The sequence below is a fragment of the Scaptodrosophila lebanonensis genome, unplaced genomic scaffold (genome assembly GCF_003285725.1).
Source record: "Scaptodrosophila lebanonensis strain 11010-0011.00,11010-0021.00 unplaced genomic scaffold, SlebRS2 tig00001415-arrow-pilon, whole genome shotgun sequence".
NCBI classification, from domain to species: domain Eukaryota; kingdom Metazoa; phylum Arthropoda; class Insecta; order Diptera; family Drosophilidae; genus Scaptodrosophila; species Scaptodrosophila lebanonensis.
Window position 1 is genome coordinate 12,416,782 of NW_022060742.1, and position 26,374 is coordinate 12,443,155.

General features: G+C 34.1%; 1 protein-coding gene across 1 annotated transcript; it reads right to left on the bottom strand.

Annotated features, from left to right (window-relative positions):
• Positions 1-10,835: 10,835 nt before the first annotated feature.
• LOC115632831 lies at positions 10,836-15,327 on the bottom strand. Its single transcript, XM_030530085.1, has 2 exons — positions 15,280-15,327; positions 10,836-11,498 (listed from the first exon to the last, which is right to left on the bottom strand). The coding sequence occupies exons 1-2, from the start codon at positions 15,325-15,327 to the stop codon at positions 10,836-10,838; spliced, it is 711 nt and encodes a 236-aa protein (XP_030385945.1).
• Positions 15,328-26,374: the final 11,047 nt, after the last annotated feature.

Below are 26,374 nucleotides of genomic sequence, written 5' to 3' on the forward strand. Positions count from 1 at the left end.
CATTTTCTTACCAATTACTTTTCATTTAATGCTTGTTCGGCCGCAAATACTTTTCTGGTGCTTCATATTACGTAACAAGTGCGTGTTTCTTTTATGGTTAGTTTTATGTTTATTATTTCTTGATTGCTCACTCAAAATTTCGCATTAAATTTGTGCATTTTAATGTCTTGGTTTTGTTGTGGTTGTTTTTTTTTTTGCCAACTTCGATGAGGAATGTTTGCGATTGTGCTGTTGCATGTACACACACACACACACATACACAATTGGACACTCACAGCTGCTGTAAATACACACGTTGGCTAAAAATACACGCCGGTTGTTGTTGTTGATATTAACAAACGAAGCGCGAACATACTATACGCAATTGTGTTTTGTTTTTTATTATTTTCATTTAATTCACAATCTAGGAATTTATGGAAATTGGAAATTAAAATGTGTTTGCACAAGAAAATTTGCAACTAGCAAATGCTAAACATTGTTATTGTCTTATTATTTTCATTTAATTTTTTACACTCAAACAATTGCCGTGTCGTGGCTGGCTGGTAAAACAACTGAATGAAATGTTTACTCAAATTTTTGACGTGTTGTTTATGATTGCTGGCGTTGTTGTTGCAGTTGTATTTATTAACAATATGAGCAGCAAGCTGAATTTATTTCAATTTATTTCAATTAACAATACTGCGCGTTTGTTGTTGTGACGTCGTAGTTGTTGTTGTCGTCGGCGTCGCCTCTCCGTTGTTGTTCGTAGCAAAAATTGCTGCCACTTGTGTGTTGGTTGTAGTTGTGCTGTGTGTGAACGCCCTGCAACAACTATTTGCCACCACAAAATTCTAAACGACGCGAGCGAAAATGTACCACAAAATTCACAAACACAGACACAAACGCACACACACACATATGTACGTGAGCTTATGTGCATGCATGTTTGTGTGTGTGTGTGTGTGTGTGTGTGTGTGCACAAATAAGCGGGCGTACGTGAGAGCGCAGCAGCAATTACCACACCACAGAACACAACAACAAAAACAACAACAACAACAACAATAGCAGCAGCAATTGCAGGCAATGCAATACATTAACAGCAATTGCTGCTTAAAATATAAAATTAACCTCAACAGCAACTAAGTATTTAAGCACAAAAAAATTTACATTAACTGGTGAACTCTTAAGAACTTAACGACGACGTTGACGACGACGCTGTTGCCACTCCGTCGTCGCTATTGCTGTTGGCAGCTCCTTGATTTCCACAACTGTGTGACGAAGCATTTAAGTTTCTTGCAAATTGGCGATGTGCGCTCTTTTGTGCGGGCGGCTGCTGCTGCGAGAGCATCCCACACACACTACACGTCGCTAGAGCGGGCTATCTACTTAAAGCGCTCTCTTATGCGTTCGCATACCGCTCTCTTAGCATTCATAATTTTTTGCAGTAACTTAAGCTTTTCTGATTGTGCCGTTCAATGTAAACATTTCATTTTGTTTAGCTCTTGCCAAAGTGTAAACAATTTGCGGTGTGTTCTTATGTAGAGTGCGCATTCTTTCCACAACAATCAAAGTTATAAAAAAAATTCCCATACTTAGTGAAATTTGACAAAACTTTATTTGGGTATACGTACTATGTACATACATAAATATTTAAAGTAGTTCTTAAGGGCCTTAAGCATCACCTCCTCTAACTAATAATTAACAAGTGGGTCTTGACGATTCAGATGATTTACATACTTTTCAATTTTAGAAAAACAAAATCGTTTAAATAATTAGACTTTCGAAGTGTTTTTTATATCCAATACAAAAACACCAATGGGGAAAATTGTGTTCCAAAATTCAGCCCAAACATACTTATTAAGAATGTTAAGTAGAATAAGTAGAAGTAAGTAGAATATGAAATTCAGAAATAGTGAAAAATAAAGATTTAAATTTATTTAATTATTTAGATGAAATTATGAAATTTGTTGAATATAATATAAAAATCACCATGACTAAGGAATAGTTTATTCCAATTAGCCCAAATTAGCTGAACTTTGCAACATTATTGGACATTTAATTTGGTTTCGAAAGTTTCACAAACAAAACTGCTTTTCTTAGAAACACTTTCTTAAAACCTGATCGCGATGTCTTAGAGACTTAATAATTATCCAACTTAGAACAATAAATTCTTGCTATAAGATTAAATCAAGCAGAATCATATCGAATAGCAGTAACGATAGCTTTAAAACATTCTTATAGAATTTTCAAAGAATTTTCAACCAAACACAATAAATCATTTAAAATAGTGTGCATTCGTTAGGGGTAATTTGCAGACAATATATTAGTGACGAAAAATACCTTACATATATATACACAATCGTTTGCTGTTCGTAATGGAAAAGCAATATCAATTTATCACATTTTAGTACACTAAGCCAAAACAGGACCAATAAACTTATCCTCCGAATTTAAATTTATAAAATATTTTGTGAAAATATAGAACTCAATAATTATAAAAATATTTCAATTTGCCGAATTTTTCTCATCTGCAGCAAATTAGTGGTTAATTTTTGTATGTCTTCTTATAAGAACTGAAGTTCTGAAATAATAAGTAACAGTAATAATAATATTAATAAATTATTTTCCAATTTAAAATATATGATGAATGAGTGGTTCAACAAGTTATCGATTTTAACGCGATTCCAGACACTCATCATAAAACCTACCTTAACAATATTTGACGATTATACGTGTAACTGCTTTCAATACAAAATATATGGATATGAATGAATTTCCTTTTCAATGCACGTCACTATTCTTTGATAACGCGATTATTGTCGATTTTGCTTAAATTAAACTAACTAAACTAAACTTGAAGGAACTTTGTCTAAAACTGGAATAAAAGACCAAATTTTTGGACCTGAACGTCAATAAAGTACTTATGTGTGTGAAGAATTTAAAATATTTAAATTCTCTTAACCAAACTTACTATAATGGAAAACAAACTTAACTACTGAATTCCCAGAGATGTTTATATGACCTTTGGAAAAAAAAAAACTTCAACGTATTAAAGATTGTAAAAAAAGTAATTTCCAATTAAGGAATAAACTATCCGAAGCTTTATTTACCATATTCGAAATGTGCCTAAGTATGGATAAAATATATTTAGGAAGTGCTGAAACAACTGAATCGATCGCCTGATAACCAAATAAACGCCATCTTTTATGTCGGTATGTAGATATTGAATAACTTTGTCATTAGTGATCCGATTGACTTGAGTAGACCAGTGACCAGTAGACCTCAGTTCAAATTAAATAAAAATATCTCATACTTGAAAATAGGTTGTTTATTTTCAAAGATATTCAATGTTTGCATACCGACATAAGAGATGGCACACCCTGTAGAGTAGGAATCATAAATATTTTTCAGAAATAACTAACTGGCTTTTTACAATGGGTTTTTGCATGTTTTGTAGAAATCATTAAATCATCAGCTGCTGCATTTTTAAGTGATGGATGTGACTGTTAGACGATGTATGTATGTATCTTGAGAACACACTAAACGACAAAAAATGTTTTTGATCAAAACAACATCGGAAAACCTCACTAATTGTTAGCTACGATTGGGCATGGAAATAATTTGCCCTTAAATTTGTGTATATTTTCTATTTTCCAACTATATTGAGAATTATTAGCGTTATTAAAGAGTTTGTGTGCAAATTATTTGCCTGTCTAACCATGCTACTTGAAATAAATTCGTAATATTAGCAACTCTATTGAAATCGTTTATATCGCAGCCTCGTATCAATTCAGCAGATTTACTGATCATTTCATATCTAGAATACATATGTATGTGAGTATGTATGTATGCATGAGCATATTGATGGCTTATAATGAAATGAATCGCCTTATCAAGAATAGCAATGCTCAGCTATACAGCAAATAAACAACAAACCAAAAGGGGCGCCCATAAAAACAAAACAAATAAAATAAACAAAAGAAAATCGATAATGCCCAAGATTGGCAAAACAGCAAAAAGATGCCAGGCACCAACCGAGCCGAGCGAGGCAGGCGTCAGTTTCAGATACGAATGCCCGACACGCATACAGACGCAGATATGTACATGCAGCTCACACAGATGCAAAAGCAACAAGCGAGCACAGCATGAGCGAATGATTGCAAGTAAAGAGAGAGAGCCAAACAAAGAGAGGCGACTGAGCGAATGAAGAGCAGTTCAGGGGTTGGCTGGACCGAAGTGCCGTTGGATGCTTAAAGTTGGTAGCAATCCATTATTATTCCACATAATTCCAAGTTTAAACAAAGAGCAGTAAACAAAATAAGTAAAGGCATATACAAACTACTACAAACACACATATATATGTACGTACTTGTATATATGTAAGTACATACATATATGTACATTCATAATTTCTGTCTTTTATCAAGCAAAGCCGCGAGATAGATGCTCAGTTGCTGGCATTTAACAATGCGAACAAATACAGATTCGCACACACACACACACTCGCACACACGAAAGTACACACAGAAAGCATGCAAAGACAAATATTCAATTTACTGCCTGCTGCTACTGACTATAGTCGTCAGTATACTGACTGACTGACTGACTGCAATCAATTTTATTGCTCACACTCGTTGGCTGTTGTTGCTGTTGTTATTGTTGTTTATTTGCTGTCTGTTTCTGTTGTCATTTCGTTTGGTGGTCATCTGAAAAATCAGTCGCAGTTTATTTAAATAGTTCAGTTGGCCAAGCAATCAATTCATTACTTGATCAATCCATATTTTTTTTATCATACATTTTAACAACTCGATAAATATCTGGCTTTTCAGAAAGTTTTTGCATGTCTCAGTATACCGTATTATTTTGCTACTTACTTAAATAATTTAGGGATATTTCTTTTACGCATTATGTTTTGTTTAATCAGCAAAAGAATCAGAGGAAGAATGTGAAATACATATGTACAATGTATCTGTTTTTAGAAAAGAAAAAGATTCTATTGTCTGTACGTATATTACCAACTATAAAGATTTGTATTATTCTACTGAGTTTATTGCTATTGATAGAAGAATTCCATAGGGAAACAGAACTTAGTCAAGATTCTTCATTTAAAACAAGGAATTTGTACAATTCGGCAACGTATGATTATATTTTTTTTAAATTACAATAACTTCTGTCCCCCATTGTCCCCATCAAATTTGGAGGTTTGTGCCATAGCGCATTGTTCAAATGAATTTGAAATACGATTTAAAGGTCTTAGCTCATAATGCCACTGCAATCAAAAATTCTATGGGCACATTAAAATCATAATGACGCTTTCACGTTCCCAACGTTATCTTAATGAATGGAAGAATAATTAAAATCGCTGATGGAAATATAAAAACGGGAAAAGATTAATACATATAAACAATTGCAAGATAATAATTTTTGTTTAAAAATTGTTAACAAATTCGTCGAAAGAAGTGGTTTTTAATAATAATAATAGAATTGTAATCAGGAAAAGTAAAGTATTATATTTTGTAAGTGTTAGTCATTGTGGTTAAAAAGCTTACCTAGCTAAGCTATATTTTTACATTCTTTGATGTTTACATTAATTACCAATAATTGTATTAGTTGAGTTTATTTTATATCTTCCTGAATATTTGCGACAATAATATTCAAATGTTAATATCCTTGCTAACACAATTTGTATTTGTTTTTTCCTAAATTATAATAAAATATTATAAATATAAACAAAACAGATTTGAAGAATTAGTCACTAATAATGTGATTTGAAAAAGGAAAAAGGAACCCTCAATTTAGGAGTAATGTGGTTTATTGTTCAAGATGTTTTCCTAATCAAGAAAATTTCAATTCAAGATATTCTCCAAATCTCTGCCTATACAATTTTATGTTTTTTTTTTGTTGGTTTGAACACTTTATTCAGCAGTACATTCTGTCACATAAACAAAAACCACAACAATTTTACATACATATATGTACATATGTATATATTATACGATCAAAACGTGGTGGAGGTTTTTTTTTCAGAAATAGAAAGCAATTCTAATGCTGGCATTGAAATTAAAGTATTTGCATTGAAAATCCCACTGTAAGACTCCCCTGTTGTTATAAGCAGCCAATACCAATAAATAAACTTACTGTTCTCTGAGTGTATACATACATACCTTTATATATCATCCTTTATATGTATATGCTGTTCATAAACAATTGAATGTTTAATCTCATTTTCAAGGTATTTAGCTGATAAGTGAATTAAAACGCAGCTGCGCGTCATATTTGTAATTAGCACCAAATACACATATCTTGTAGGTAAATACACATATACATATATACACATAACTCATTAAAGCGGTGGCAAAAAAAAAGGCAGTGAAAAAATATGTTGGAGTGCGCATATCTTAAATGTCTGTCATTTGGCTAAATGTCAAACGGAAGCCGAAGAAATCACTGGGAGTGAGAGATAATATTTAAATGGATTTTTAATGGAAACGAACTGCAAAAGCAAAATCGCAGCAGCAGTAGCGACAACGGCAGCTAAAGCCACAGTTATAGCTACAGCAGCAGCAGCAGAGAGGGAGCAGAAATCTGTGACAAAAGATAAGTCCGAAAATATAAATGTTGCCTGGAATTTGCCAATCAAATGCCTCATCCATCTGTCGTTCCATGACTCTGTCGTGCCTGTCGCTCGATTTGTGACTCAAGCGGCTTTGGTTTAAATACTTTTTGCCCCCATTTTCCGGCAAATGGCATACGTAATTGAAATACTCGCCGCACTCGAATGCAACTAATAAGCGCAGTCAGCTGAAGTATTTTGCAACTTTTCACAAGTCAACTATTTCCACCCTATGGCTATTTACATACTCTATACATATATGCCAAATAGTCAAATAAAATAAGTAATATAAAAGCGAACGGATATAGTCGGCCTATCAGCTTTATCTTATCAAGCAGAGCTCGCGAGCAAACACTGCCCCATATTTTTATTGCTACCTTAGAAAACATACCATTCATTATTCATAGAAATTCTAAGAAAGTCAAAATTGGAATGTTCGCATGTTTATTGCCAAAGTTTCCGACACTCCTGAACAAACATGTTTGAAGTTCTAAGATAACAATTTATAAAAATAATAATAACAATAAATAATATCACAGGTGCAACAATGTAAATACATAAAAATTGGAAACATTATAGCATTAATTTTCATTAAATTAGAAACAAAATAAAGTGGCCTAAAAATTCAGATAATGTTGTCAAAAGCTTTTTTAAATACATTTCATTTCAATTAAAACAAGTTGAGAATATAATTTAAAAAAATGTTTAATACAAACTAAGAAAAATCATCTAGAATATTGCGTTATTACAATTGAACAATTTTAAAGATAAGAATTTTTTTATATATTGATTTATTTGATTTATTTATTTTGTTTTTTTTTTTTGATAACAAGGAACATTATTTAAACTCATATGACTAGCATATTTATTCTTATTTTTATTTATTGATTTTTTATTTATTTGATTTAGAATTAAGTATAAGTGAAGGCAAATAACGTTAAGATTAAGCTAAAGTTATCGTCTTAAAGATAACTTTAAAGATAATGTGAATAGAGATTTGTTGAGAGCATAGATTGTTAATCATAATTGTTTCAACATAAGAGCCAGAGAAATGAGTCGTAATTATTGATTAGTAATTTTCAATAGTCTATTTAACGCTTCAACGTAGATTTAAATTAAGGAATTTGTATAATCAAAAACGTTGAAAAAATAAATCTTGTTTCTTAGAATATATATATAATTATCTTTATAGTGTATTCTTAAATCGGATATGTACAGCTTCAAGGTTCTTACTTGTTCAACTTATTTTATAAGTTTCCTGCTCAAAAGTTGAACAAACTTTTTCTTTGCGTCAAAGCTTACTATTTACTTTTCTAGATTCAATTTTAATTGGCTAATAAGTAGATTGAAAAATTCTACAAAACTGTGGTTTTGTTGTTATTTTATTAATCGGGAAATGCGAACGATAAGCTTGTGGTTCATTTCTGAAAATTTGTTTGTGCCTGCGCCCTCTTACTCCACTTACAAATCTTGATTTTTGACAAAAGTCTTCAATTAAAAAAACTAGTCACAATTTCTTACCAACTCTCAACTTGTTGAACTGTAACCAAACACTAGTACTCACTAAGAATTCAATGAATGTCACTCAATGATTTGAAAACATTGCTTAATTGCTAAGTACACCACTTGAATGCAAGAATAAACACTTGAGAAAAGATCAAGTGAAGTACAAAGAAATCGCAGTAGTAGTTCAGATAACAAGAAATTAATGTTAGTACTATTTAGTATATGGCTACAGTTTTAAACAATAAAATAAACTCAAAATTTGAATGCAACAAATGAGGTGATGTTTTCATTTCGAATCACTTTCACCCAGTTATACTAGATATATATACACATGTACATTTTATGCCCCCCTTAAAAAATAGGCAATACAATTATAAACAAAAAACTTAATATTCCTGCATGATTTTGTTTCTCTACTTGGAAACTTATCTTCACCGGTGCTTCAAAAACATATAATGAAAAAATCCTCTTCAGCGTTTTGATTGTAGAAAATAGAATTCTTAGATCAGCTATACGTTAATTTTTACAGTCAGCACGGAAGCAATCCTAATTGCAGTGGAGCAATAAAAGAAACATTGACTCGCTTTTAAGACTCCTTAATGTCCAAATTGTAAGCTTAATCAAGAACATGCAGCAAAATAAAACCTTTAACAAAAAAGATGTTAAGAATCTTCTCAATAGAGCAAGCAAACTACATTGCTTTGACAAATATCTCGGACGAATAATTAAGGCAGCTGGCACTCTACTAAAAATATACCGAAAACAATATAAATATCAAAAAAATAAACCACTTTGTTTATTTGCCTAGTATTTCTAAATTAAATATTGCAACAATCAGATCAGATCAGGCCTCAGTGAACGTTCTTGCCCGCAATTTATTGAACTCGCAGTCGGACGCTATACCTATGCTGTGGCGGTAAATTTCAGATTAAAGATACTAGTCATAATCAGTGATAAGCCGTAAGGCTTTAATTTGAAGGATCATAACCTCGGTCAGGCCAGTCAAGATGGGCTTAAGCGAAATATATTCCTTTGATTTTAACCTGAAGCCCTTCGTTGCTCCACATTGCTACTTAGGATTAATTCTAAAATACAATTATATGAATATATAAATAAATGTAAAATTACAGAACTATTATTTATTTTACAAAGTTATATAGTAAGATAGGATACACCTGTGAATATTTAGCACGATTCAAAATATCATATGAGCAATGTCTTTTTTTACACAACCTTTTCCTGGAACCAATCTACCATGTAAAAGCAGAATTAGGTGTATTTTCATTATCTTTGAAGTCAACTCCAATCCCATTCGTATAAGATCCCCTCTACTTTTTAAAAGCAGCGTGAATAGGCAACTTTGGAAAAGTTGTGTCAAGTATGTTATTTCCATTTCACATTTGCTTCAAAAACATTGCTTAATTGTTTTTAGTGCAAAAACAGTTTTTTAGTAAAACATCTACTGAGTTCCTTTAATTCTTTAAAAGTCTTGCAGTTCAGAGAGAGTCATATTTAGTTACAACTAGGATTTTTCTGAATTCACCTTCAAATCTCAATATGTTTATAATAATAGAAAAGCTACAAGCTTATTAAAGCTTACTAACTGACAACAAATATTCGTACAATTTTGCAGAGAACGCCCAGAAACGAGAAAACAGTGAGCAGTATTTAAAATTTCGGTAGAATAGTAAACAAGAAAAACTATTACGGAATTAATATTTGTACAACTTGAAGGAGCAAACATACTCGAAGCTGCAACCTTTCAAGTCCTTACAAAGTCAAGCGCTCAATTATGTAACTTTAGACAATTTTTGTGCCACCGTTTGGTGCAGCACAAAATATTTTATTTACTTTTCTTGTTCCACCAGTCAGTCAGCTAGTCAGTCAGTCAGAAAGTCAGAGGGTCGGGGCAGACTGCCAAAGTTGGTGCCGTTGCCGAGGTCGTCAGCAGCATCAATATTGTAATTTGCCGGCCATTTTTTTATAGTCTCTCCCCCTTTCTTCTTTTTTCAATTTTTGTTGCAAAGGCAACGAAAGAAAACAAAGACCTCTGTGAGCGGGGGGTGGGTAAAGAAACAAATAATCGTGGAGTGGGGAATGGAGGAGGATTGAGAAAACTTTGCGCAAATAAATGCAAAATAATATAACGAAAAGTTCAACGAGGAGTCGTTGCACTTTAGAGGGATATGGAAAGGAGGGAGCGCCTAAAAGCACACACTTCATTTCTAAATAGAATTTTGCAATTTACCAAAGTTTTTGCGCCGTTCGCTCTTTGCCATTTACTTGGCCATTGATTTCAATTTTGCTTTTGCCCTTTGCTTTATTTTAATGTGCAATTTAGCAAAAATTTCACTTTGATTTGATTTTTGAGTGGCACAAAATGGCAACGCTAATGATGATATTGATGATGATGATGGCGGGAATGGTAATGCTGCTTAGGGTGGGGATGAGGATGAGGCTGGTCGACAAGCTTTTTACACAATAATTTCCAAGAGCTGTTTTTTTTTTCATGAATAAATTTTTTTATTCCTTATGCTTGAACAGAAAATTTCTTGACTTATGCGAAACAAAATACTAAAGGACGAAAAGTTGATTCGAGGCAGCTGGGCAGAGGAAACTAAAGCCAGATGATGGCAACAAAACTTTTCCCCATGCCCAGCCAACCTCTGTGTACTAAGCAGGATCAATTTGGTTCAATGCCTAAAGCCAGATCAGGAATGCAAAACTAGATGAACGCTTAATGGCGGTAACGGTAACGAATGCGACGCACGGTCTTGTAACGGTAACCATCCTTGGCCAGCTCAGCGCTCTCGACAGGCGCTGGCTCTTCGGCAGCGGGGGCGGCAGCCTCAGCTGGGGGCAAGTATTCGCCATTTGGTGCACTCTCAGCGGCGGCAGCGGCTTCATCGGTCTCACGACGATGACGACGGTACTTCAGGCGACGCACGGTCTTGTAACGGTAGCCATCATCACCCACAACGGTCTTCAGCTCAGGCGCCAACTCAACATCAACGGGTGGCAGATACTCGCTGCTGGGCTCGGCAATTTCCGACACATCACGACGATGGCGGGCACGGAACTTCAGCTTGCGGACGGTCTTGTAACGATAACCATCATCGGCCACACGGGTATCGCCAATGGCGGCGGCATCAACTGGTGGCAAGTACTCCTGGCTGGGTGCGTTGTCAACTGGTGGCAGATATTCCTGGTTGGGCACCTCACGGCGATGACGGAGCTTCAGCCGACGCACGGTCTTATAGCGATAGCCATCATCGGCCAATTTGGCGGCCTCAGCATCGCCAACAGGTGGCAGATATTCGCTGGAGGGCTCAGCGAAATCGCTCGATTGTGCGGCAGCAAAAGCCACCAGGCAGAGGGAGAGTGCGCAAATGAAGAGTTTCTGTGGTGGAAACAAAAGAAAACATGAATTTAGATCACATATATTTAAGACTATTTCAGCTGGCTGAATATCGTTTTAGTAGTCTTTAGAACAATGTATTTATTTCGTAAAATATGCACTTCAGATGGTTGCTTCTGCTCTTTATGAAAGCTGCTTTTAGACCATAACGTTTTTAGTACAATCTTATAACTGCATAGATTGGAGGAAGATTGGGGGCCACTTGTCCTCCCTAGAATATTATAGATTTTGTAGATGACATTCTGTCGTCTTATGATGTATTTCTTTCCTAATTTAGTACATTTCTTTGTACTAAATGATGTGTTTATCTTTAATCTTCATTTATGTTTTAGCACTTATATCTGTTTGAACTACAACTGATGTTAATATAAGAGAAATGAAGCTAAAATTACATTTCAGTACATTTTAGTACATTACTCATTTAGTACTAATACTTGAGTAGGATCAAATTCCCCTGCTTCTAAGTAGAAAAAAGTAGAACACTATACATTTAAAATGTTTAGTTCTTATGGTACTAAATTTAGTACAAATTCTAGGTTCTTACTATCAATATTTTACTAAACCTGAAGGAGGATTGATTTAGTACTACTCCTTTTTAATTGTAGCTTTCTGGTGCAACTAAATTTAGTACACATTTTAGTTACTATTATAAAATCGATTGACTGATTTCTTTGGTTCTGTAGAAGTTTCTGATTGCATTTAGAGTACACCGTTCTATAATTTGTCTTTTTAGCACTGTTCACTTTTTATTCTTTTTTTTGACCCACATTAATTTTAGCCCTTAGTGTGTGCTAAAATTTATGGTATCCTTTCAAGTGTCTCACACTTTAGTTTGAGTTCATCTTTTTGATAAGGATCCTATTGTTTTAAAATCCTTTTCAGCCATCACTTACCATTTTCTAGCTGTTCTTGAATCAAGAATAAAACGGCTTCGATTGGACTGCTGATGTTACTGTGTCGAAGGTATTGAACCCAATGATGCTTTGATCCAATTTGATTTGCGTATTTATAGCAAAAAAAAGACGACAGCTTGTATCTTTCCATATTGCGGCACAGCTGATTGCGTCTTAAATCGGAGCCCGGTTGGCGTTGGCAACAGCGTTGGTTGGCTAGTTGCCAAAAACCAAAAACAAAATTGAATAAATAAAAGAAAAACAAAAATCACCTCAAGTGCGCATCAAAGCCAACATGAACAAGCCGGCTCGGACTCAACTCAACTCGACCCGACGCGGCTCTATTAACCACTTATGCGTATTTAGAGCCACGTTGCTTTGGACCATTTCGATGATGGTAACCAAATTTGTCTTATACGCCACATTCGCCTTCCAATTTGTTGTGCATGCACTTGAAAATAATTATTTTTGGAGCAGGTTTTGGCTCTCGAAGTGCTCGTGTTAAATGTTATTCCATATATTGTTGTTACGGGCCATTTATTAAAAATTAGTTTGCTACCGTTTTACAATTGCTGAACATTACTAAATGAATGAATAAAGCAACTTAGTTCAGCTTTAGACGCATGTTTTAAATTCTGTTTCCAAAACTTGCGTTTATTATCATTTTTTTTTTGCCATTTCCACCTATTTTTGAATAATTTAAACACTTTTTTGTTGTTTAAGTGGCTAGAACCACTTATGCCACTCATTCGTTATGTTCTGCTCTCAAGTACCTGCCGAAACACTTCAAATGTTCTACGACCTTGAATATTGCTACAATTCTCAATTGATTTCTTATTTTCAGCAATTTGTTTCCTGCTTTATTATGCCACTTGAGGCTATTAAATATGTTTCAATGGATTATTGTTATGTAATTCATTTTAAATATTTCTCGCTAAGTTTTAAATGCGCATTTCTTGCGACTAAGAAATGCTCTCTTTATGGCTTTGCATACAGAGATGTTTTTTTTTTTTTTAATGTAATTTTATGATTATGGCAAAACAAACAATAGTACTTATTGCTTGTTATTTTTGGCAAACTTGAGGTTTATTTTTAAATCAATTAAATAATCGACATTGTTGCTTAAGAGTGTGTGCTCACGAAAAAAACGAAGATTTTTCCATAGCTGCCTACAAGTGCGAACACTGAAATATTGTGGAGCATTCACAAAAAAAAAACTGTTAATAAAGCAATCGGAAATATCTGGGGATATGCAGAGAATTCTATTGTTTAACATCTTACAGGTAAGTCATTTTAAAAAGCTAAGAATTTATTTTTAATATATATTTATATTTCATTTACCTACGATTTTAATTTTTTTTTAGATTTTTTGATTGGTTTTTCTTTTATTTTGATAGAAGAATAGAAGTTGCTAATAAGTCAATTAATATTTTTTCTTTTATGTTAGAGCGATTTACCTTTTACCTCTACATAATTTTATTTCATCTTTTCAAGTTTGGAATAAGCCATAGGTCGCTAGGGGCCAGATCTGTAGAGTAGGATGGATGTGGCAGCAAGTCGTGCAATATTTTGCTGAAGCATAACTTTTTCTTCTCGAAATGATAAAATTTTTCTGTGATTTCAGCAGTCAAACGGTCCGATAATGCCACAAATGGCGATCATCCATAGTTATTTTTCTACTTTAAAGTAATTCCCATCTCATGATAATTAGTTATCAAATGTTATTTCTTCAAATTACATTTATTCATAAGTTGATCGAATTTTAAGCTTAATCTTAATTACTATGCTATTACAACTTTATGTATCGCGTAATTTCACTTTTAATCGCCATTTTTGTAAATATTTATTATTAATAGTTATTTTTATGAATTTCTAAATTATACAATGATAGAATCAGGTATAAAGTAATTTCTAAAATATTTCAATAAAGGAAATATATTATTGTGCGACTAAGTCACGAGTATGTATGTATTTCAATCTATATCTATCTAAATCAAATTCGATCCTATAAAGATATCACGTCTAGAAACGGATTCATTGGATGGCTTCTCCAGCAAGAAAAATCTCAAGCATTTGAACTAGAAAGTTTAAATGTCAACTGTATGGAACAGGCAGAAGAATGCACTCCATGATGAGAAGAATCGATATATGGAGATGTCCGTCTATCTGACCATTCTTTTATCCGTATGAACATCCAGAATTTTGACACCAAACATGGTAAGGACACTTGTCTCATTCATCCTCACTCAGAGCAAGGTATTTATAAACCATATAAGCTTCATTATTTTATATAATTGCTATAGCAGGGATCAGGATCATATAAGTACTATGTATATCTAAAATATTCTTTTCTTTCTTTTTATACACTTCATAGAGCTTAATGTCTGGTTAAAGTTATACCCAATGGTAATATTTTAAAAATTAATATATCGCATTTAAAGTATAAAATTTTTAAGATTAACTAGATTTCAGATTTTGAGAACAGTCCGTGTAAGCACGGGAGGAACGGATATCAGTACAGGAAAGTAGGCTTCCAGTTATAAATGATGCAGACTCGAAAAAGTTAAGTAGCAATTGTGCATACTTAATAAAACGTAAAATATTCAATTCTGTACAACAGGACAGCCCCCCTCTTCCGGAATATTACAAATTTGCCAACACTTTGGTTTTTCAGCAATCATTAAAAGCGATCAACACTTCACAAATACAGACAACAAGCAAATACTAGCGATAAGAGCAAAAGCAACAACACGAATAACAGCAACAAACAAACAATATGAACTGCACAAATGACAGCAATAAAATGCAACTTCGAAAATTATATGCATTAAACAAAAGCCTTTAATTGGCCAACATTGGCAGTGGCCTACGGGCGTTGACGGTGATGGTGATGGTGATGGGAACGGCAGTATTTCCATCGCCGTCGCTCGTTTGGATGCTCGATTGGAGACTCGATTGGTTGTTTGATAAAGCAAATTGTTTGCGCAGCGCAAAAAGGATGCAGTCAGGGATACCTTACGTGTATATGGTCATACATTAAAATGAAATTAAATGAATGCGCAGGCAGGCAGGCCGGCTGGTCGGCCAGCAAGCGAGCTTCTTGTTGTTGTTGATACTGTCATTGTTGTAACAATGTTGCTGCTGTTGCATATTTTATATAAAATGCCCTGGTTTGTAGACAAGAGGGGTTGACATTGCAGTTTGTTTGCATTTTTTGACACACACACACCAACACAAAAATACAGACAGACCCATACACACACACACACACACACACTTATACCAGTAAAATGCCAATAGGCCGTAAAAATAACAACAGCAGCAACTACAGTAATAAATTGACATTAACCAACTGAAGAGGCATTCAAAAACATAAAAAATTGCCACCAATGCCTACTGGCATTCATATCCATAAACAGAACAGGTACAGGTACAGTAAAACAACCTTATATAGGCATTTATTGGCACAAGGTACAGATGCTACTGTCGCATGAAATATTCTGTACCCAAAAAAAACTTCCAGCGATGGGTAATATTCGCGCATAGCAGAAGCAAGAAGAAGAAAAAGAACAGCAGGTTTGCAACAAATAAATAAATAAATAAAAAATCAAGAATTATATATGTTTTTGGAAAAAAAATCGACGAGAAAAGTGGGAGGAAATCAAAAATAAATTTATTTATTTTAACTAAAGATTAGGAGCATCTACACGTACACATCATTTTGAACCAGTATAGAATCAGCCGTTCCTGAAATTCAGGTGTTCATTCAGTCAAATATATATACTTTATAGGGTCGAAGATACTTCCTACTGCCTGTTACATACTTTGCGCAAGCCCAATAAACACTCTACCAACTTCGCCTTCTTTCATCAAATTACCCCGCCTTTGCATGTTTAGTACTAAAAAGTATTTCAAAAACAATTTAAAACGAAAAAATACAAATATCATAATTGAACTAATTTCCGAGTCCGCTAACCTTTCCAAAGTACAGGGTGCTCCATCTTTTATGTCGGTATGTAGATATTGAATAACTTTGTCATTAGTGAACCGATTGACTTAAGTCGACCAGTGTTGAAAACCTCAGTTCAAAAAATTTTACAGAACCAAATTAAATAAAAATATCTCATACTTGAAAATATATATTTGATAACCACCTTGTATCATTTAAATTCGATTAATTTGTTCTTAATTAACATAAAGGAAAAACATTTAAATTTCATTAAAATAATTAAAACTAAGCGCAATTAATATTTAAAATATAAATTTTCAACAAAAATCAAATACATTTTGTAGTAAAACCCTCACAAGTATATAATAGTGTTATTTTGTAACCTACAGGGACATTTTCCAACCGATAGTGATCGATTGTAACGAACCAAGAACGATCGATAAGTGAGGCAAGTGACGCTAAAAAATATAAATACAAACGAAATAAAAAATTGCAAACGTGTGTCATCCCACATATTATATATTAAAGGGATATTGTATACAAGTACACATATTTAGAAGCACGTGTAGGAAAGCCAAGTTTTAAATTATTTATTTATCAAATCATATTTAAGGTATGTTAATTGGGCGAAGTTTTGAAACTTCAAACAGATACGGAAGTTTTGTGTTATGCCTCGCAGATTAGAAGAAAATGGGAAAGGTAATGTGTAAAGATAAGATAAGCATCTATCCGCTGATCTAACAAGCAACACACTCCAAAGACTGCGTCATATATATAGTTCATTAATGAAGAGGCAAATTTTGAAGAAATTGTAATACTTCTAATGCAACATTTTGTAGGAAATAGATGTTTTAAGTTAATTGAGATAGATTACCAAAATATTGTAGATTAGTTTTTACTTTAATTTGTGTCTAAAATTGCCGTGAATACGAGTACTGAGTAAATAGATTTTAAAGATTTGTAAAATACATTTTCATTTTCATCAACTCATGTTTTTATTCAATAGATTTTTTTAAAAACTCCACAAATCACTTAGTACGGTTATGTTAATTAATGGTTTCCATATACAAGTGCTTGTGGAGTCTGAAAATGTATGCAAATTCAGAAGTTCAACTGTGCATTAAGTACGCATGAAACAATTTACACACATACTCGTCTGTTTGTATGGGTATGTGTGGGACTGAGAGCAACTGTAAGATTCGTTGCAACCTCTGATGCTGTGCCAAGTCCTGGGCCATGTGTGTTTATCCTTATCTGCTTATGTGTGCTCTCAATTGTCTCTTTGTTTCTGCGCTAGCCACCCACTCGCCTGCTTTGCCTTTGACTGCTGCATGACAATATGTCATTATATTAAAAGCTTTGCAAATACGCCACGCAACCCCATAGTCGACCCATAGTCCTCCCACTACTGCTCCAACCTGATCTAACTTTAACTCCCACAGCAGCAGCAGCTGCTGCTCCTCCAGCCCCTGCCGCTGCCCCTGTCTGTCCTCTTACGGGCTCGCCAGCCTGCCTGCCAGCCTGCCAGCCTGTCTGCCTGCTTGCCTCGGCTACTAGGCTGAAATTTCATTAGCGTTTAGCTTTGTGGCTATGTTGTGTTTGGCCATAAAACTAAGACGCCATTGGGAATTTGCTTTAGCTGCTGAAATTTACTTTCCTGCACTTGTGTGTGTTCGTGTGCGTGTGTGTGTATGAGTGTGCGTGTGTGTGTATGAGTGTGTGTGTGTTGCCTTCAAGTGCATTCTCAAAGTAGGCAATTAATTTGTTAATTGGCGAGAATACTGCCAGACTCAATTGACGGCAGTTGACGGTTCTATTAACATTGTTAGCGCAACGGCCAACTGACAAATTGATATTTCATGCTAATCTCGTTAGCTGTTTCGCAGTCTAAGCGTTCAAACGAGTTAGTTGACGTACAGGATTTTGAAAAAACACACATACCCTTTGTAATTGATTCAATTTCGTTGTACTTGTATTTGTTATTATTGGGAGCGTAGAACGAAGGAGATAAACGTAAAACATATGTTTAGCAAAATATCAAGGCATTTTTGATTTGGCCCATAAAACAATAATTGATAAGAAGTTGACAGTTAGATGACGGGTTTTTTTCACGTCTAAACATGCAGCAATTTTCTTTGACAAATACGATCAAAAGGTAAGACATAGCTTTGTCAGAAACAGAAGGCAATTCTATTCCAACAAAGTCTGATGGAATTAATCCGTCTAAATACTTAGAATTTTAGAGATGGAAAAGCCTTTACAAATGCTTGCAATTAAAGCAAAAATCTAATCGCTATTGATATTTTTGCTATTGATATTTTTGCTATTATTGCTTTCGTACTAGCACAAATGTTTTAATAGAATCTAAAATAATGAGGGCAGCCATAGGATAAAATCATCCGATCCGGCTTGCAACAAAAAACATGGAGTCAACTGCACCTTTTATTAGTGTTGCAAGTCTGTTCTATATTTAACTAGTTGTCCTTGCCCAATTGATTCTGTGCAGGTGAGATTCTGTTTAAGCACAAAAGAATTTCTTTTTTTAAAATAGACTTTGTTATTGTAAATCTGCAATAAAACTACAGTTAACTGTCGGAGTCGTTAATTAGATTTGATTGTTTTTTGATTTCATTTCTCCTTCTTAGGCATTTCTAGCTTATAAGATGCTTTTTATAATATTATACATATATTTTCCTCCTATGTCGACAGTCAATGTTTGTTGGCATAAACAAATAAATAAGTAAATACCTTTTACAATAGGCCACACTTAAAGTATTAGGCCTGTCGCCGTTTACTTGCAGGACGTCCAGTAGAAAAGTCAACATCGTCAACATCAACATCGTCAGTGACTTGGGACTGTAGTAATACCTTTTCCTAACCTTGTACTTCAAATGGATTTGTAGAAGCACAAAGCTCTTTGTCTTCACTTGTTCTTTCAGTTCCATATTTACTAAAATTTCACAATTTCCATAGCTAGTTTCTAGTCTGCTTGTTGTTTGTCCTTCACTTATTTCATAAAATGCGTTTTCTTTGTTATTAATGGCTATGCTAGGCTATGCTGTTTCCGATTTGATTTCGTACAGTTGATAACTGTTTGTTCATTGCACATTTTGAAACCACATGATTCTGTTATTCATTGTTGTAATTATCACTGCATTTGTCGATTTATTTATGTTCCAAATATTTTCTACTGCTCTTTGTTAAATATGTTCATTGTTTATACTACGCATGTTGCATTTATGGATATTGTTATTGCCGTTTGATCTTTTTGTGATGACCATCAACTGGGACGTTGTTGTGTTTTTGATTTTGTGAAATTTCAAACCATGTATAGCTATTACTGCTGGGCAGGTAAATTGTACGGCAACAACAACAACAACAACAACTTGCAACAGTGCGTATGGTGATGGATTTGGTTTGCAGGCGAAATAACATATTCAACGAGGCTGAAGAGCCCCCACCATGAAAAGTGCCCAATTTCGCATTTTGTTGTTATTTATTTAGTTGCCGCTTTTGATGTGTGCCTAAATGAATAAATAAATATATAAATTGTTTTTCTAGCGGACATGTGTAAAATGCAATTAGTGCCCGCGTCTCCCATTCACAGGATATTATGAATCGTGCACTGTGGGTGGAGCGGGAGGCAATGCTCCTATTTTAGAATACATACACTATATTTATTTTGAATGCTTTATCACGTTATTGAAATAACAAAACAAGAGCACCTTTTGGCAATTTTATTTTTATTGTTTCAGTTGGGCAGCCACTTTAAAGTTTTGCTTATTTATTTTAATGAAAACGAAAATACTGGTATTTTTGTTGCTCATTTATTGTTTTTTGTTTTGTTTTTTAATGATTTTGTTCAATGTTTACTAAAGCGAATGTAAAGGTAATTGCCAGTATGCTAAATATTTAAAAATATTTCCTTCACCATAAAACTTTTCGGATTTGATTCGAATGAGTTAAATTAAGCTTAAAGGCTTAATTAGGTCTAGCAAGTTAATGAAAATTAAATTTCTTTTGCATTAGGTGCAGGAAACGTCCTTGTAAGCAAAAACAGAATTCTCCAACCCATCAGCTTATTAATGTTATTAACGTTATTTCTGAGCTTAAGTTAAGTAAAGACTTTGCTGACATTATTCGACACCATAATTACTTACAGATTCAAATTTTAAAATTTATGTTCTCAGTGTGATATTTGAGCGAATAGCTACATATATAACCTATATTGAATATGGAACGTGAAGGTGAAATTTTTTGCTTTAGTTTCTGTTTCTATAGTCGCGAGTGCCATAGAAATATATAAGAGATACAGATTGCCAAATGCAAAAAAAGACGTGCTGTACTTTTTCAAACTCTGTGATGAAAATATTAAGTTTTTTCGTTTTTATAATCCAAGCAACCTTGTTGATCTAGCTTCCCAATTTGCCCGGAAGGTCACGGGAAGTACTACCTGGTAACATATGTTTCATGGAAATATTGCATTTCATTTAGTGGAATAGTTCCAATTCGCACAATAGAAATATTTTTTTTAGTATATGTAACTTGCTTAAGGAAATGCTCTAAAATTTAAACTATGTATTTTATTTAAATACAAAAAGCGCGCAGATTAGCCTGCTTCATAAATATATGAAAACCACTTAAAACAACTCTACCTAGATGGTATTATTAACGTTGAAGGATGTAAGAGCATTAACAAGCTGCGAGCAGTTAAAACACTAACTTTGAAGGGAAGTATTGCTGATAGATGTCTAGCATTGATTGATGCTCCATTGAAAAATATTGATATACTTGTACTTAATATAAATGACTATCTTTAAAGAAAGACCAGCAGATCTTTGCTGCTTATCTTAAGCGATTGCAAAGCCATACAAAAACATACAGACCTACAGACCACCTTGCATGCGAATGGCTCTCAACAGTAATGCTAGTGAGGTTAACTCTTAAGTAACGCTTCCACAAAATAAAAAAGATATACATATACATATTTAAATATGTTTGTATAGACACATATAGAGGGGGTACATGGTACGGGACGGTAGCATTGCATTCTTGTTTCAAATTAAATTAAATTAATTAATACGATGTATTATAATCGCTTATGTCCATAATCGCTTTAAACTTAATGTCTTCAATATATATAATTTAATATTTTCAGAAGCCATGTCTATATACCTGTCCGCCCTCGGCTATCGACGCCCACTTCAGCTACCCGTCATCGTCATTACGGCCGCATGACATGATTCCTTCCGCCCGTTTAGCATGCGTGTGTGAAATGTGCCCTTAATGGGTTTTAATCCTTCGTTTGTTAGCGGCCCGGTGGCATTTGCAGTGGCAGCAATACGCGATGGTCGAGGGGACGCGTTGCCATTTTTCGACCACCTGTGCACTCTGGCCTCTCATGTCACGTAATATTTTTACAGTATTTTCATAATGAGCGGATTATTTTCTTAATTGATGTTGATCGGTCTATTATATGCACACAATTTCCGCATACGTTAAAAACCTAATTCGAAAACTTGTTCGCAAACAAATGCAAAACGAACAATGTTAACCCGTTGCGGTGACAATTTGTGCGCGCCAAAAGTTAATTTGATTTTGTGCTGACCACATGTAAAATTTGAACTTTTTGACTTTGACAAATTTGCGGCGAACATTTTTAGAATATGTTCACAGTCATTAGCCATTGGGAAATGGTTCCATTTTGTTTTTCTTGTTAGTGCTTTGGTCTTTTGTTTAAATTTCGCAAGTGGGATTTCGGCCTAATTGGTTTGGAGAGCACGAATCGGTTGTGCAAATAGCGGAGCGAATGCAATTAGGGACGTTAATTGTTGAGGGGGAAACTAAATGAAGAGCACTTACCTTTCAATAAAGTGCATGGTGTCCATTGTGTGGTATAATTTTCGAAACAAATACATTTTTATACTCTGTACATGAAATGTACAGAAGTATATTAGGTTTGCGGGAGCTGAAAAATGTAACAGGCAGAAGGAGGCGTGGCAGACCCCACAAGGTATATATATTCTTGATCAGCATGACGAGACGAGTCGATCTAGCCCTGTCTGTCTGTCTGTCCGTCTGTCCGACTGTCAGTCTGTCCGTCTGTCCGTCCGTATGAACACCTGGATCTCAGAGACTATAAGAGATAGAGACACCAAATTTTGCACAAAGATGCGTTATGTGTGTATTCTATACGAGTTTGTTTTATTTTTTTGATTTTCCCCCCCACTTCCCCCCTATGGGGGTTTTCCCGATTTTCCATTCGTATAATCGCCTATATCTCGGAGACTATAATACCTAGGAACACCAAATTTTAGTCCCAGATGCCTTATGTGAATACGCAGAAAATGTATATTTTGGAATTCCCCTCCCTCCCCCCTCTACCCCGCAAATCGTAACTCCCGTAATTCTTGGAATTTCGAACTAAAATTTTGGAAATACCCCCAGTTGGTTATTATGTGTCCGTATGCCAAATTTCATTATGATAGACCGATTTAACAAGAAGTTATAGCCATAAATATATTTGCTGCTGCAGCGCTGCTCAAGCGCTGCCCGCGGCTGTTGTTGATGTTGCTGTTTGGTTGACTGCGAAAATGCTTACACAGACACGAATAGATGCGCATAGGCATACATACACTAACACAGACGCAATTGCTATGTAAATGTGCAATTATAAACCCTTTACGTGAGTTCGAATACCGAAAGAGGTAAAATCGATCAAATTTTTTTTTTTTTTTCTTAATTTTTTTTATTTTCTATAATTATTGTAAACATATGTACAGAGTATTTCAAAGTCGGGACACCCGACTTTAGCTTTTTTACTTGTTTTTATTTATTGTATTGCATTATATCAGAAATTGTTTTTTTACACTATTTGAAATCTGGCATTATAGTTTAAATATGGTTTTCTAACACTTTGTGAATGTGTTAAAGTTGATAACTGAATGGTGTTGATGTTTTAAGTATTTTATTTATTCTTAAGATCTCTAAAATCATGTTTGTTAGAGTTTTTCAAATGTAAATTTCCCAGTTTGCTTTAGAAAAATAGGAAACTGTTGTGGTATTGATCGTATGGTTATCTATGCTAGTCCACCCCAATGTAATGTTATCGATGTAAAAAGTATGAGTAAGAGACAAGCAAGCTTCATTAAATAAACTATTAATTAAGATAAAATGCCCGCATTCATCATTTATTGGAGGTATAACAAAACAAATGTTGTGAAAGTTATAATAACTAAATTGTTGTGGAATATTTGCTCACAAATTATGATAAAATATGAAATTCTTAAATTCATTTTTGAACAATCATGTACAATCTGTCAAGTAAGTTATCAATATAATGTGTTTTCAATAAAAAATTATAAGAAATATACTCTTAAATTTACATATTTTGCGATTAACTTTTGACAGCTTACTTGGCAAATTTTTTAACTTTAAGCAAAAAAAAATTGTAGTATATATTTGTAGGAAGATGTTGGTGGAACTTTTAGAATCAGATATCAATGTTGATTTATTCATGAATTATGATCAAAGATTTTCAAAAAGCTCCACTAAAATGATGCCAGCCTTGAACTGGCATTGGAGACAGTCTACGAAATCTGACTAACAAATGAGCTGCATTTAAAACTAATAAACTGTTCACAGGCATGGTGAGGATAGATTAAAAATAGTTTAGACATTCTATGGTATAGGATTATGTGTTATGTGATATGTTTCTCACAAATCCGCACCCAACCAACACTAACAAATCCATGACACAATTGTAAGCACCTGTTCATCACTAATTAGTGCTGCATGCTGATTAAATCATATGTAGACCCTTTAGCTGCCGTGGCCGGCCAGCTGCAGATGGAAGGACACGAACTACTCGTATGCATATCCCTATGAATGGTGATGGGTGCTGTACGTGCGTTTTACAGGATTAAGCACTTAGCAACAATTTTACGCACGCATTTTAAATTAATTATACATTATTTATAAATAGGTAGAATGCGCACAAAAATGATGCCCAACAGGACTGGCAGCAGGAAAGCAAAAGCCATCAAGTGGTCCGCACCTCGTCCATGGGGGGTTCTGTTGTTGTTATTGTTGTCATCGTTGCTCTATCATCAGGAGGATTTAATGTTGAAAACCACAGAACGAACATGTTGCGCTTAAAATACTTTGCTAATTTTTGCTAATATTTGCCAGGTGCATGTTGTTGGCATTAGTGTTGTTGTATTTGTTGTTGCTGCTGCCTCCGTTGGACATTCGTTTTGTCTGCCAGTCGGATATAACAAATATTTAAACGTATTTAATTAAAACTCACAAATGAAACCGCAACGCGCGCAATGCACGACGTCCGTTTGCATTACACACTCACACTCACACACACACACACACATACATAGACCACACATGCACACAAGTGCGCACAAATTATTGTTTATTTATTTACATGCATAGGAGACGTCAGTGGATGCACGAGTTTGTCGATTTTTGTTTGTGTGTGTGCGTGCGTGCGTGCGTGTGCGTGTGTGTGTGTGTTGAGGGTGTTGATGTGTTTCTATTTATATTTGCATCGGTGAATACATAAATACATTTGTTTGTATGTATTTAATAGGAATCCATGTGTGTATTTGTGTGTGTATGTGTGTGGCATTTGCGCTTCTAAAACGTTTTTGCATTTTTAGCTCTGCATGCTTTTGGGCAACGAAATTTTTTCTCCTCGTCTTGCAATTGGAATTGAAGGGAATTTTGTGTCTCCCGCATTGCATTGCATACTTTTGGGCGCGCGCAGTTAGGGGGGTATGCCAAAATTAAAATATATTAAATAAAAACATTACACGAACATTGTAGACAATTGTTAAATTAAATTTATTTTACAATATAGTTTATTTATTAACTGATTTGGTTAATTTCACTTAAAAGAAGGATCGGAGGGCAGCTGCAATGAATCTTACGAGTACGACGAAAAATTTTACTAGTTGAGGATATCCTCTTCTCTTTCTGTCTCTCTATCCCTCTCTTACTTTTATAACCTTATCTTAGTTCCAATTAAAGAGGACTTTTTCATGCTTTGCGTGGAACATAGACCTTACAATTGCTGGACTTTTTTTGCTAGGCTTTAAGTGCATTAACTGAAAACTTACTTTTCAAAATCGAGGTTTTTTTTAAATTTGTCATAAAATATTCACATATTAATACTTTAAACATAAGAAACCCACTAATACACTATTTATTTAGACCTTTGTAATTAAAATACCTATTTACATTCATAAAAATAAATTATTTCATTATATTGCAGAATTCGTCGACTGGTGTTGAAAAAAAAAAATGAAAAATGCGTCATTTTGTTTGCTGAAATATTTTCAAAGCTCCAGTGGAAGTGGAAGCTGATGTACAAAAAAGTAAGAATCGACCGCTTGAAGCCAACATGGTGAATTGTTTGTGTCTATTTTTAAATATTCGAATAAGCTATTAAAAATAATCAAATTTCATTTATTTACTCTTAATTAATATTAACTACAAACAACAATTAAAAATTAAATAAATATTTATTCAAATGTCCAAGGAAAACGCTGCACTCGCTTCTCCTTTCTTCAAAGACAGCTAAACATAATTGACCCTTAAATCAAGGTCCTAAAAACAATATTTTGTTAATATTTGATTACTATTAAAGCTATATTGCGGCTTGAAAAGTACCTGACAGAACAAGTTTTAGTTACAATTTTGATTGACATTTTATTAATCAAAGATAACAGAAAATGTTTTTGTCTTTCAACCGCACCCTCCCTTCCTCCCTTTGACAGTACGATTTAAAACAAAAGCACAAATTTGCATTATCGAATCAAACTGATTGAAAATATCGTTACTGAAGCTCTACATATTTCACCTATTTAAAATTAAAATACAAAAAATTTTAATTCATCATAGTAAACAAAAAATGTTTAAATATTTGGAGATTTATAGAAGTAGCTGCCAATTCTTGTTCCATCAATTGCCTCTGCTATCCAAAGAAAAGAAAGAAATTGAAA